A 13,921-nucleotide genomic window follows, 5' to 3' on the forward strand; every position below is an offset into this window, starting at 1 on the left:
CGAGCTTCCAAGTGGAATCGTCATTCCTTCATTATATCCATTGTTTCATTATAAATCTTTCGTTACATTGAGGTTGGACTGTATATGGGATGCATGCCGAAAGTCTGCTAGAGAGGCACCGCAAGAGTTTCAGAATGAACACCACCTAGACAAAAAATATTTATTTCACCGCAAGCAGCACCCAAGAAGATTATCACAGCAATAACAATGCAGTCTTGAATGTATACATTTTTGCCCGATATATACACAATGTCTGATCTTGCACGACTGTACATTAACAGACATTGGTGGCTGATGTCACTATCTGAACAAGATTCATCCCTTCATTTTTAGACTGACAAAAGTGTGCTTAAAAATTATGGCAGCAAAAGACAATTTGCTGCATATTTATTTATTTTTTATTTGATACCTCAAAGGCCCCTGGTATGGGGCATTACATGAGGAATTTAAACCAAACACTGTCATCTTTGCCAACCCTTACATTGGCAGATAAAATCTAGAAACCCATCAAGAATACGAATGCTACAAAGCACTGGTTCTTGCTAATGCTGCCATGCTTTGAGAAGATATGTCCTTGGCGCTGAGGAGTTGTACTTTCTCGCCCCTGGCACCTCCAACCAACAGCACTGCAGCTTCGAAGTTGATCAGGCACTGTGCAACCGGAAAGAAATGAAAGCAAATGGGGCAAATTAACCTTACGGACACAGCGAATTTATATCTGCTGCTTATAAAACTCGCGCAGTGCTGTGCATATCTGCTGATAAAAGAAATTAGAAAGTCCTTCCTTACGCAATTTGAAATACCCATTGTTCTTCGCGGCGTATGCTAGAGATGGACGCACTTCTTGCTGAAGGGACGATGCGTGTTATGCAGAAACCAGTTCTTTATGGCAGAAACAGACTTCGCATGTTACCTAGTTTGCCGGTTAACTTGAACGTTTTAAGTATATCAGCTGCCCCGCCGTGGTGGCTCAGTGGTTACGGCGCTCGGCTGCTGACCCGAAAGACGCGGGTTCGATCCCGGCCGCGGCGGCCGAATTTCGATGAATGCGAAATTCTAGAGGCCCCTGTGCTGTGCGATGTCAGTGCACATAAAAGAACCCCAGGTGGTCGAAATTTCCGGAGCCCTTCACTACGGCGTCCCTCATAGCCTGAGTTGCTTTAGGAAGTTAAACCCCTATAAACAAACAATATCAGCTGCGCCTTTCCAATTAGATATTTGTAGCTAATGCTTATAAATTGCTATGCCAGTTTTTAAAATTGCGAAATGCCAATTACGCTATGGCGCAAAGAATGTTGGGTATCGCGCGCCATTCAGAAACCGTCTGTGGAGCGCGCGCGAGGACGCCCACCAGTACCTCCTCGGCCGGTGATGCCACTGCCCCAGACCAGAACATCCTAGTTGGTTCTGCCTACAGTGTAGTTTAGAGTTACTGTATATGCTACCACAGTAACTCTAGTGTAGTTCTGCCCAGACCGCCTCCTCGGGGAGGGCAAGAAAGGCCACGTGACATGTGCGTCATGACGTTTGGGTTCAGCGTTCAGGTCAGCTGCGTGCGTCCCAGAGCCGCGCGCTATTCGAGTAACGCTTTGGATGGTCAAAATTCGTTGTTTGACAGCGCCTAGCATATTATGGTTTGAAATTCTAAAAAAAAAAAAGGGCTGAGGCTTAACTTGGTTAAGCCTGGAGAATGCGAAGCATCATCGTGTCGCGTAATTTGGAGGCGCACAACCACAGCGACGGCGCGAGGTGGGCCCCCGTTTCTCAACTGCCGTGACGTCATCGTGTCACGTGGTGTGGCATCATCGTGTCACGTGATTTGGAGGCGCACAACCACAGCGACGGCGCGAGGTGGGCCCCCGTTTCTCCACTGTCGTGACGTCATCGTGTCACGTGGTGTGACGTCATGTATCACGTGATTTGGAGGCGCACAACCACAGCGACGGCGCGAAGTGGGCCCCCGTTTCTCTACTGTCGTGACGTCATCGTGTCACGTGGTGTGACGTCATGTATCACGTGATTTGGAGGCGCATAACCACGGTGAAGGGCTGAAGTGGTAGCTAAAGTAGTATGCTTCGCATAAAAAAAAATGGCTGTATTACTAACCGTCAACTACATATCTTTATAATTGCAACCAGGCGCGTAACTGTACGTAGCGTTAAAAATTAATTGTGATTACCGTATTGGCTGGTGCATAGGTTGCGGTTTTTGTTTTTGAATTTTTCGTCTGTGCGTAAATTTCATACAAGCATACAACGGTGCGATTTATATGCTGCCAACGTCATATTTTGCCGTGCCAGCAGCAGCCATGTTTAGCTGCCGCGGTGAGTGGTTATGGTGCTCGGTGGCTATGGGCAGAAAGGCATGGACGGACTGAATGCCACGACCGCCGCGTCCAATCCATGCTCGATGTTCTGGAAAGTTTCGTTTCATTTTAAACTTTCACTTCCGTTTGGCGTTCTTTTGCTCAACATGATACGGATGCTGATGACACGGTGACGCCGCCTACGAGACGAAAGGGCGACGATACAACAGTTGCGTACCGTTGAGTATGCGCTGGAGAGTGGGAACCGGGCAGCTAGAAGGCATGCTGTTCGATGTGAGCGAAAAAAAAAATTATCAGGGACTGGCGCAATATGTTGCAACAGCGCTCCGATGAAACCATAAAAGATTAGAGATCACTGCGGAGACCCGCATTGGGAGAACGCGAAAGCATTGACGCCTCCTCGGATGCTCGTCGGCACTCGTCGCCTCTCTTTATCGTTTTATTTTTGTTTGGTAATGTAACTATTGAATTAGGGTAATTATCTGATGCTTTATCTAAAGATCGATTTATTTACCCTGATTATGCCTTCTTTTATCTCTATCAACCATTTTGGTTTTTCAAATTTGGCGCCGTGGTTGCTTTCCCGTCCGTTTACTATATCCCCGTCCAGCCTATTTAACCGTTCAATGGTCTTCTTTCTGATAAATAACTATAATTAATCTATGCCAATTAAACTTTTTTGTTCAGTTAATGATCACTCATCAAATTTCAATTCATTTCAAATTTTCACTCCTTTGCCTATTTTGCCATTCACGGTTGTTTTCCCGTCCTCTCACTATACGAAGTTCGCGCTATTTCGACGTTTTTCGACATTTTTGACTGTAATTAAGTAATCATCCTGTTGACAGATTTTTTTTTTTCGCAACATCCTCACATCATCCTCTTTCGATTATCACCACTCGTTTGATGCTACCTGTTCTGAGAACGTCACAACTGCTGCGGACACGTTTTGCGGACACATTTTGGTGACACGACACAGCCGACACAGCCTGTAGAAATGCTTTCGCATTAAAAACTCACAGGATGGTTAAAAGTGTGTAGCGCGAATGTTTGAGAATTAGCTGTGGTGTAATTAAGAGCGAAGTTTTCAGAGACACGCCGCGCGGTTGCCGGTCCGCAACGTCTTGGCGCGCTGCCAAGTTCACTAGGCAAATAATCGCAGTCGTGGATCTCGCCACAACAAACACGCTGTGCCCGAATTAACAAGTGCGCCAGTGCGACTTTCGTACAATTTTTTCAGAAAAACTGCCGTTTTCAAGGGCGGTGCATGCAACCCGGCGTCTGTTTGTGCCGCCCCTTACACAAACTATAACAGGTGAGACGGATGACGGCAATCACCGCGTTTGGTTGAGCTATGGTCCCTTAGTTTAGTGACGGCTCCTTAGGTGTCACTATGTGCACTGTCCGGTCATGATGGTTAGCCAGACGATGGCGCAGTTTTGTTGGTAAACGAAAGTTGCCTCGGGAAGCGTGCTTACGTTGTCTCGTGTATTGTCACGTGACTGTGACCACAAGTGCGGCAGTAGATGCACAAAGAGAGTGGCGATGAACTCATGCCATTTATTGGGCAATCCTGTGCCCCAATTTGGTTGCAAACAGAAAACAATTTGGTTGCATCGATAGTAAAGAATGCACACCGCGGCGGTCGAAGATCAGAATGATAGATCCAGAGCGATCTGGTCCCTTCTGGCGTAGCCATTAGAGAGTGATATAGCAGCGTGCCGGTGGCGATAGGCTTGCAACAATAAAGGGTAAAAAAGGCGATAGGCTTGCAAGGAACAAGCAGAACAAATAAAACGCTTCGCAACTAGTATCTCGCACAAGATCCTTAAATTTTTTTTTGCTTTATTTCGAACGTTTTAAAGATAAACTTCGAAGCAGTCAGGCGCATATGTCGTGTATTCGCAGCAGGGTTTTTTGGTCAGAAAGCATCGTGCAAAGATCCGTGATTTCCTAGTTGCAATAAATACAGTTACAAGCTCCAGACAGTGCGTATTGCTGTAGTCGTTTTTTTATTCTTTCTTCAGCCGCGGTGCGTGGTTCGAGATATCTATTGTGAAACGTGTCATTCACCTCACCTCAATGCACAACGAATAGCGCTAAAGGCAACCCCGTCTGTATGACGGAACGACGGCAAGCTGCAATTAAATGTTGTTTATCTGAATCTTGCTGATAGGCCGCTGTCAGTCAATATGCGCACAATACTTCTATCCATACCACAATCGCTTATCAGTTGATGACGCCATGGCCGTCTTTCCTATACAATTGCTTCCACCTTTGTCTTTTAATTAGTTCATGGTTTTGCTTGCATTGTTTCCTCTCTATGCCTGCCTGTCAACCTGTATACCGATACGACTGCCATTAACGCCGGCAGCACGTCAACTGCGCGCGCTGGCGAAGTATACCTGTTCACACGCATACCCACCTGTGATTTCCTCAGGAAATCTATTCCAAGGCTGACTTCGGGAAAACCTTCCTCTACTGCAAAAGAAAAAAAGGGAGGGGGGGAAGAGTACGTGAGGAAACAGGACATGTGTGGTCGTCTGTACAGTTTCTGACGAAGCTTGCTTGCTAATTATTTCCTGCGCAAGAGAATCTGCGCTGTGCAAGGATTGTTTCTCAGGGGAATGAAGAGGCAGGTGGCGTTTAATTGTCTTCTGACAAAATTTGTTGTGCTCAGCAAAAAAAAAATCTCAGTAAACGAAGGCTGTCGATCAGCTCCCTATCATTACATTTACCAGGTGTTACAGCATTGCTTTATTACAGTGCAATATTGCTACCCTCTGGTGCACATTCACATCGAAAGGCCCTACTTTTGCACATAATTGCGCTGACGCAAGATGCCGTGTCGTTACGCTTTCGAAGAAATGACGCAGATCGTGGCGCCACTTTCAGATAACACTGTCTAACTTTCCACACACACACACACACACACACGCGCACACGCACGCACGCACGCACGCACGCACGCACGCACACACACACACACACACACACACACACACACACACACACACACACACACACACACACACACACACACACACACACACACACACACACACACACACACACACAAAATGCGGCCTTCAATTATCATTTTTGCACGTTTGGTACGGAGTTCGTTTCGAAGTTCCTACAGCTTGCTTAATCAGTAACCCACTGTGGCGAAAACTATGATACCTTCAGATTTAATGCAACGATGTCATGGGACGTTAGATTTAATTACAGCCGCCGCGGTGGCTCACTGGTTATAGCACTCGGCTGTTGACCCGAAAGACGCGGTTTCGATCCCAGCCGCGGCGGTCGAATTTCGATGGAGGTGAAATTCTAGAGGACCGTGTAGTGTGCGATGTCAGTGCACGTTAAAGAACCCCAGGTGGTTGAAATTTCCGGAGCCCTTCACTACGGTGTCCCTCATAGGCTGAGTCGCTTTGGGACGTTAAACACCCATAAACTAAACCAAAACATATCTAATTACATTTTATTACCTTGCCCACCTAACTTAATTTCTGCCGTCCCTTGCTACGCTTGCTTTCTCTTGGGTAACGGACTAGATTCCAAGATCGAGTAAGCGTAGCAGGGGGCGGCAGAAAGTTATATGGGCGGATGAAATTAAGAAGTTTACGGGGATAAGGTAGCCGCAGTGGCACAGAGCAGGGTTAATTAGAGACGTATGGGAGAGGCCTTTGCCCTGCAGTGGGCCCAGTCCGGCCGATGATAATGATGACTGCCTTGCAGTTTTTGAGGCTGCGCGCGGACATCGCAACATGAATAAGAAATTGCTGTTACTAAAGCTAAGAATTTCTTTCAAACGAACACAAAAATACTTTTAAAGAGTGAACGATGCGCTAAAGTGCTTGTTTTATACATTGAAATTAGCTAGTATTTATAACACTCAAAGAGTGACACGTTCCTCCAGCAGCGCATCATTATTTTACGCCTGACACAGGCCTCTGCGCGGACGTTCGGTTTTTGCTTTCCTCCGAGAAAACCTGTTTCGCGCAAAACGGCACAGCAAAAAAGCACACAATAATCCCACTATCCCCCTCTCCCGCTATCCGATAGGATCCCCCTATTCTTAGCAGCAACGTGGAGACTGAAGGAGACGGAGGGGCAGAACTGACCCACTGCAAACTCGTAGACCTGCTTCCAGGAGCCAAAGGCCAGGTCCACGTACTTGACGCAGCCCCTGATGGGACCCCTGGGAGTGAGTAGGCGCTGGTGCAAGGCCTCGGCTGGAGCCTGCTTCCAAGCCACGACCTGGTCGCCCAACCTTTACAGAGGCGACAAGGCGCAATCAGCAACGCCACATCGGCCAGACAATGCTGTGCCGGCCTCTGCGGCGGTCTGCACGGCACACAACTCTGCAACGCAGTTACGAATTAGTTTTATTCGTGTTTAGAAGAAATCCCGCGAAATATGACTACATTACCGTCCATTCGAGCGCCGCGACTGCGCTCTGCTTCCAAACGAGCGGCACGATAATTGCGGAAGATGCCTGTAGCTGGCGATGTCCTGGAAGACGCAAGCGCCGAAAGTGTATCTCGCGCCAGCGTATGCGTCATTGTCATAGCTTTATCGCTTGGCTATTAGGCTTCTTGAGCGCACCTTCTACATTTCCAAATGCTCGTTTCTTTGGTCTTGGTCATGGACATTCGACCTCCGTGCACTGAGAACAAAGCACCTGACAGGACGATCGTGAGACCTGATGCTAGAAAGCTGTAGTATTATTACTACAAGCCGAGGCTTCACAAATGTGACAGAATTTTTCTGGGTGGGCGGAAGTGGGTAGGTGGGTTATGGGTGGCGTTTTTGGAGGTTGGAGGTGGGTCGAGAATGGCGGTGGGGGCGGGTGGGAGAGGGAAAGTGGCTGCATGCGAGCTGTCTTTCACACTGCGTCTTTGAATTCGATTTCGCCGTCACTTTTTCCATCTGTTGCTTCGTGGGCTTCTGGAGGATGGAGACCACTCGCCCAGGCCTCGCACAGACGACGCCGCCATTTTTACCGAGTGCTATACTGGTACTGCTATCGCAGTAAAATTATCCCCGTAATCATGCATGCGTGCGTAACAACTACATATAAAACCATGGAAACAACTGAAGGGAAAACACCGCGTCCGCCATGGCTCTAATCTGGATTCAAAACTGTCTGTGTTCAAGTATCTGCCGATTGAATACCGTTTGACAGCCGCAGCCATGTATCAGCCACGGAATAACCTATAGTGCACCAAGAAGTATGATAGTAACAGCACTCTGCAGTCCAGGTTTCATAACAAGCATGCTTGAAAACACAAGCCGGGAAGATTATTCATTATTTGGTAAAGTATAAGCTGAGGAAGGAGGAGGAGGAACAACTTTATTTCAAGAAAAGAACAAAAGGTCCTCAAGAGTGGGGTCCTACTTTTTCAAGAGTCCACGGGCCTTGGGGATTCGGGGAGTGGGAGGGGGGGGGGGGGGGGGGGGGGGTAGGCAAGAAAATTACCAGACGCATATACAGGCCGCAAGCGTTTTAACTTCGAGACATTCAAGGTTGTAAATGATGTCCGCCTATCTGCGTCCAAGCCTTCACGTAAGGGAAAGAAAATGCTCGGGTAATCATACGAGGGCAACAAATCTCGTCAGGAGTATTGGTTGTAAAATTCGCTTTTACGATAATCGTCTTCCCGTTGCGGCTTTCAGTTGTATTTCGCTGTTGCTTTAGGTTCCAGTGCTGCGTGAGTGCAGGCGTCCGGAAGAGGAAGTGGGTGGAGGGCAAAGGTGGGCGGGCAGTGGGTGCAGGCCTTCCGGAGGGTGCCGGCATCACACAAAACCAGACAGACACATTTTGGGCAAGTGATGGTATAGTATTTCTAACGCATTAAAACAAAATTCACGAAATGTGACGAGTACTCTCTCTTATTTGCTCATTGGGTGTTCACTGTGTAAGCATCCTTACTGCACTGTGCCAGGAGACGCAGAATCTGCGATGGGCGTACCTCAGACGGCGCACGGTGTGCTCGGACATTGTGGAGAATGCGCAGGACGTATTCAGGAGAGCGCACACGCTGACGCCGTTGCACTGCAATGACGGAGGCACTGCATCAGGCACGCAGAACAACATGGCAACGTAGAAAGAGGGAGTGTACACTGAAAAGGAGGCAAGTGTTTCGAATTTACAATTGGCACGCATGAATTGTTGGCCATGATTTTCGGGGACTCAATTTTGAAACTTCACTGCTGCCCACCTCACTGAATAACAGCTGAAAAGCAAGTAGGCTTTCACAAGTGTACATGGCGACTTGACCACTCATCGTGGTGCGTTTCAGTGACACCACGCACGACGTCATTGCAATGGGCCACGATGAGTGGTTATTTAAGTCAGTTTGGAAAATGAGGAAGAGAAAGTAGTGCAGACTAAGAAGAAGCTAACCTCTAAGAAATACAGGAGCTTCTATTGGGGCTCCAGTAAGAACAAAAAGAGCAGAGCAAGTACAAAGGAAAGCAGATGGAAGTTATATTCACCGTCACCAATCGCAGGAGCAATAGAAATTGGGAATGCAATGCTGCAGCAACTCCGCTCAGCGTTTCGCATATGTATCTAATTTTTTTACAACTTCAGATAATTTCGTATTTAACATCTTTTTTTTCTGTACAGTATAGACCTGCACAGGTCTGTACGGTACTGCGCTCTGCAGTACTGTGTTGTACTGGACTATACTATACTATACTATACTACTATACTATACTATACTATACTATACTATACTATACTATACTATACTATACTATACTATACTATACTATACTATACAGGTCTATGCAGGACGGTGGGAGCGCACCAGAACAATCGTATTTCTTTCTTTTTTTTTTCGCTCACATTCTCTCAGCGCGACGGGAGAACATAGTGTTGTCAACGGCCATAAAGGCGTCACTTGCCTCACAATTCACCATTGGCGGAACGTGCATTCTCTTGATGGATGCGCTCTCATCGAGCGAGGACCCATTGACGCTGTTTATCAGCCTCGTGGGAAAACCGTTGACCTGACCACGGATGTCACTCGCTGCTCTGTCCTGAAAATCGTACGTTATATCGAAAACCGAACACTTCCGTTAGAGAGTAGCGCGTTTGCAATAATGGGTGGTGGGCTCTGTGTGGCTGCACTAGACGAATTATTGCACGCTGAGATCATAAGATTATGCTTATCTGCATGTGGCGTTTGACATCCGATTAAGTTAAACATGGTGGAGTAATTTCTCAAGGAGGTACATATGATGACAAAAATGTTTTCGCATATAGGATATGTGTTTGAAATATTGCCATACAAATCACATACGACGTTACAAATCAAGATGAAATTAAAGCTAACCGATGACAGCCAAAATATCGAGGATATAGAATGAGTTAAGTGGAACAGAGGCTGGCCGATATTTTCGCGGAAATATCTAGCTCAGCAAAGGAGCATTAAAGGGACAATGTGAGCCACTATTTATTGATTGTTCTCGGTAAAAATTGATTCCCTGCCTCTTTATGGCTATGTTGGCCTTTGTCCGACAGCAAGAGAGGCATTTATTAGCGACAAAATTTAATTTAAAATTATAAAGCCACTCGACCCAAACTCTTTGACGTCTACACTGAGAATTAGTGGTTGCCGCCGCTTCTAAGTCAACGATGGTGTAGCGTAGTCTCTGGGATCTGAGCCAAAAAATCGTTGTCGACGCACGCATTTTACTTGCGAAATCGGCCGGTGATGGCGACACCAGTATTTCGGTTTATTTTTGTGTTTTCGACCTCACAGAAGCTCCGTTTTCGGTGAGAGTGGTCTTTTCCAGCCCTCTAAACCGAAAGGAGTGAAAATTGGAGTAAGCTGTCCTCTAGCCCGCACTTCCTTTTAAGGGATTGCGCTACAGGAGAACTAACTCCTTTTTTGCTCCCATACAGCCCTATTCGTGCTTAGGGTGTGATAAGAACGCGGCGCCCTATCGATACAGGCCAACTTCTATTTGTGCTCAGTGTCCCTTTAAGGCATTAAGAAGATCGCACGCTCAATTTTCAGCTGTATTGTGATAAATAAAAACCGGAAAGTTGAAAAGTATTTAATCCTTTGAAATGTCAAATTCCGCACTATGTGATACAGGACTATATTATACAGCCAGCAACTCTTCCGGTGCTGCGCTAACGATTACTGATGCTCTTCAAATAGTTCAGCTATTGTGACATTACCGGTGGCACGTTCTGTAGACTCGGATCAAATTAGGTCGCTTTTCTGAATTAGTTATGCGCTAGAAGACAATTTAGTTGAATACAGCTTTCCGAAATTGCGTCAATGTGCAATCAGTGGTTTCCGTTTTTGAAGGGGAAAAGTAAAGGGTGGTTGACCTGGTCAATACTATATTTACATAAGTAAACTACAGCCCCTTCAAGCAATCTAATTAACTGCTATGCAAGTAGGCTTACACATAAAGTGAGAGCGTTTTTCTTTCCAGACATCACTAACAACTGAATCGCTCGCTTTAACCGCGCCCTCTGCTTGATTCGAACGGCAAGAAAATTCGAAGCTACCGTGTTTAAAAGCACTCGAGCTATAGGCTACAAAAATCACTGAGGTCATGGGTTGGGCTAAATGGTGAAACATAACGGTGAGAAAACAGCGCGTAAGACAGCACAGAAAAAAAAATTGGAACCAATTTGATTCCCAACTAGTTATAAATCGACCAATTGAGTTCTCAACTGATTTCAATTGGACCAATTGAGTTTCCAACTGGTTCCAGTTGTAACCAATTGGAATGTCAAATTGTTTCCAATTGTTATGTCTAATGCTCTAGTTTTTTGTTTGTTTGCTGTTGTTTTTTACTGGGAGGGCACACGTCTTTTTCTTGTATTCCGTCTTTCCCACGTTGTTAACTCGTCGACAAAAAAATCCTGTGCCCATCTTGCGCCGTTTAATTCTAGGAATTCAGATTATGGCGCAATTTTTTACTTTTTCCTTTGTGCGCATCTCGTGTTGAAGGTGTATAAGGTACGTGATGGATTTTTTGAATAAAATACGGACGCGACAACAAAACACACGGCATAACTAGCAGAACTGTCGCTTTCAAGTGAAACGCCGACGCGTAAGGCTAAAATGTTCGCATGAAGGTAGAGTTCGCAGTTGCATTGTATACGAACCAGGGACTGTAAGGCTGCGGACGCCTTGCGTTGCGCGCGAATGCGCTGTCGTTTGAATGCGGCCAGGCATATGTCGAAGTCATCGTCCGCGCTGCTCATCCTGCATCGCTACTCCTCGCTATGCTTTCCATATTTCACGCTTTGGAGAGGATGAAGAGCCGAGGAGGGTACAGAAGGCTGTGAAAAGAAGAAACATCGGCTCATTTTCACTTAGTGGCATCGGCCGCTAGTGGACTTCAATTGCGCTAGTACGTCGTGTCGCTGTTCGCACTGTTCTTCCGACCGGGTATCTATACTGAGAGCCCTGGGTGATACGTTGCGTTTTGGAGCATAATTTAAAAGACTATGCTGGCGTTCCACTTTAGAGAAGTACACCCATAATCAACGCTACCTAAAGCTCCATTCGGGGCTCGTTTTAAATAATACATTGGCGTACCGCACCACCTGTTGATCGGGATCTCTGTCGCCATCACCAACACCAATTCGTGCACGGATGACAGGCGGCGCCAGGGAGTGCTGTTCGCTATACTCACGATGCAGCCGACTCAATCTGCGATGTGCTGTCGCATTGCTTTCTTTCACGGGTTACTAGCACCGTAAGTGCGCACGGTGCAGTCATCACATCCTCTTGACATCTATCGTGTCGGCACCGCTCCCGAAAAAATAGCGATACAAAAAAAAATAGAGACAGGCGCCAAGAAAAAGCGATCTTTCGTATCGAGCGTCCAATCTACGTTCCGCGCACTCAGTACATACAGCATTAAGAAAACGAGTAGGTTGTCGATAATCTCGCTCAACGTGCTTTCCTGTTGGCTTCAGATCACGAGAACCGCACGTTTTCTGGTGTGGTGAGAAGAGGGGAACGTGGAAGTGCATAAAATGTGAAAGAAAAGAAAACGGCCCACCTGCCTCTCTCTGTGGGAGCAAGACGCCGACGAGGGCGATTCGCTCTGCTGGTCGTCAGGGAAACATCACTAGAGTGGGGAAACGGAGGGGCGAGAGAGAACAGGGATGCAGGGGGCGCCGGCGGCGTCCACGCGTGCTAGCCGCCTCTCAAAGACGCCGACGTGCCGGGGCGATAGCAATCACGCGCGCGCGCTTGTCATAACTCGCCATCGACCGTACGCGGAACAGTGGCAGCACGCGTTGCTGCGCCGCACGGCGGCCGGTCGTGCCTGCCGCGCGAGTCGTCTTCGATCCCCCTCTCCGGCCGTGTCATTCGGCGCGCCGCACGGCCCACTAATCAAAGCGGGCCAAGAGCGGCGGTGTAGAGCGCCACAGTCGATTCGTGCCGGCGCACGCCACCACAACAGTGAACGACCCATTTCGAATGTCCTTTGAGGCGGTTAAAACTGAAGGCACAGCGCACGGAAGACAGGACTAAGGAAGGGACAAACACAGCGCTGACTTGCGACTAAAATGCTTTATTGCTCGCACGCAATAAATAGGCGAAAAAGGAGCACAATCAACAGATACGGCATCAGTGATGATTGTCAAGAAACACAACAACCAAAGCACACAATCGCACCCTACACTAGCGTACTTAACTGCTAAGATAGTCAATTTCTTTTTGTGTTAGCGTGATAGAAGGCTTGCTGACGCAATTGTCAAGACCCCGGTGAATTAAAAGAGCTTCAACTATTTCCCGCGTACGTTGGTCCTTATTTTTATACACTATTGTAGTACGGTTGAAAAAAGGGGTGCATTTACAAGAAAGCCAATGTAGAGCCAAATTGCTTTTGGGGGGTGGTTTTAGGGAGCGTTTATGCTCACTTAGGCGATCATTTAGGCAGCGCCCTGTCTGGCCAATATAACACCGCCCACAGGATAGCTCAATCTTATACACAACATTTTTACGGCACTGCACATATGGTGATTCGTGATTTTTTTCACATTCGGCAGGTGGAGGTCCTTCGCGGTTGACGGTCTTACACAAGCGCTGCAGCTTGTTAGGGGCAGAAAAGAGGACTCTGACCCCGGCTTTTCCGGCAATTCTTTTCAGGCTATGTGACACCTTGTGCACATAAGGTATCACCGCGAAGTTTCGGTTTTCTGCAACAGGGGAACTGGTTCTTTTCGTCCTAAATTCAGCAAGAATCTTCTCCGCTACAGCGCGTAGGATGTGGTCTGGAAAGCCGGCCTTCTTCAGCCTCGAGATCTGGCATCTGAAGCTGGATTGCATTTGATGAGAGCATGACCTGGAAATGGCATTTTTTAGGGCTGCTGTCACGACGCCTCGTTTCACTATTTTTGAATGAGAGGATGAGTATGATAAAATTCCTTTTTGTGCTCGGGGTGCGTAGCGCCAGCATACCCCTTCGTTGCACATCATTATCTGTAGGTCTAGAAAGCGAATGCCGTCATGATCCGGAACTTCCATCGTTAGTTGAAATGGTCTTAGATTAGACCTGAATAAAGTGAGTATATCACTGGCTTGCCTTGCAACG

General features: G+C 47.1%; 1 protein-coding gene across 1 annotated transcript; it reads right to left on the minus strand.

Annotated features, from left to right (window-relative positions):
- Window positions 1–172: 172 nt before the first annotated feature.
- LOC149372046 (nuclear receptor-interacting protein 3-like) lies at window positions 173–12,519 on the minus strand. The gene is made up of 7 exons (XM_089566403.1): window positions 12,380–12,519; window positions 11,475–11,651; window positions 9,245–9,379; window positions 8,305–8,387; window positions 6,454–6,602; window positions 4,752–4,807; window positions 173–651 (listed from the first exon to the last, which is right to left on the minus strand). Exons 2-7 carry the CDS (start codon window positions 11,571–11,573, stop codon window positions 523–525), a joined length of 651 nt encoding a protein of 216 aa, XP_089422529.1. The 5' UTR covers window positions 11,574–11,651; window positions 12,380–12,519; the 3' UTR covers window positions 173–522.
- Window positions 12,520–13,921: the final 1,402 nt, after the last annotated feature.

The sequence above is a fragment of the Amblyomma mixtum genome, chromosome 1, assembly GCF_055824585.1.
Source record: "Amblyomma mixtum isolate Tamu chromosome 1, ASM5582458v1, whole genome shotgun sequence".
NCBI classification, from domain to species: domain Eukaryota; kingdom Metazoa; phylum Arthropoda; class Arachnida; order Ixodida; family Ixodidae; genus Amblyomma; species Amblyomma mixtum.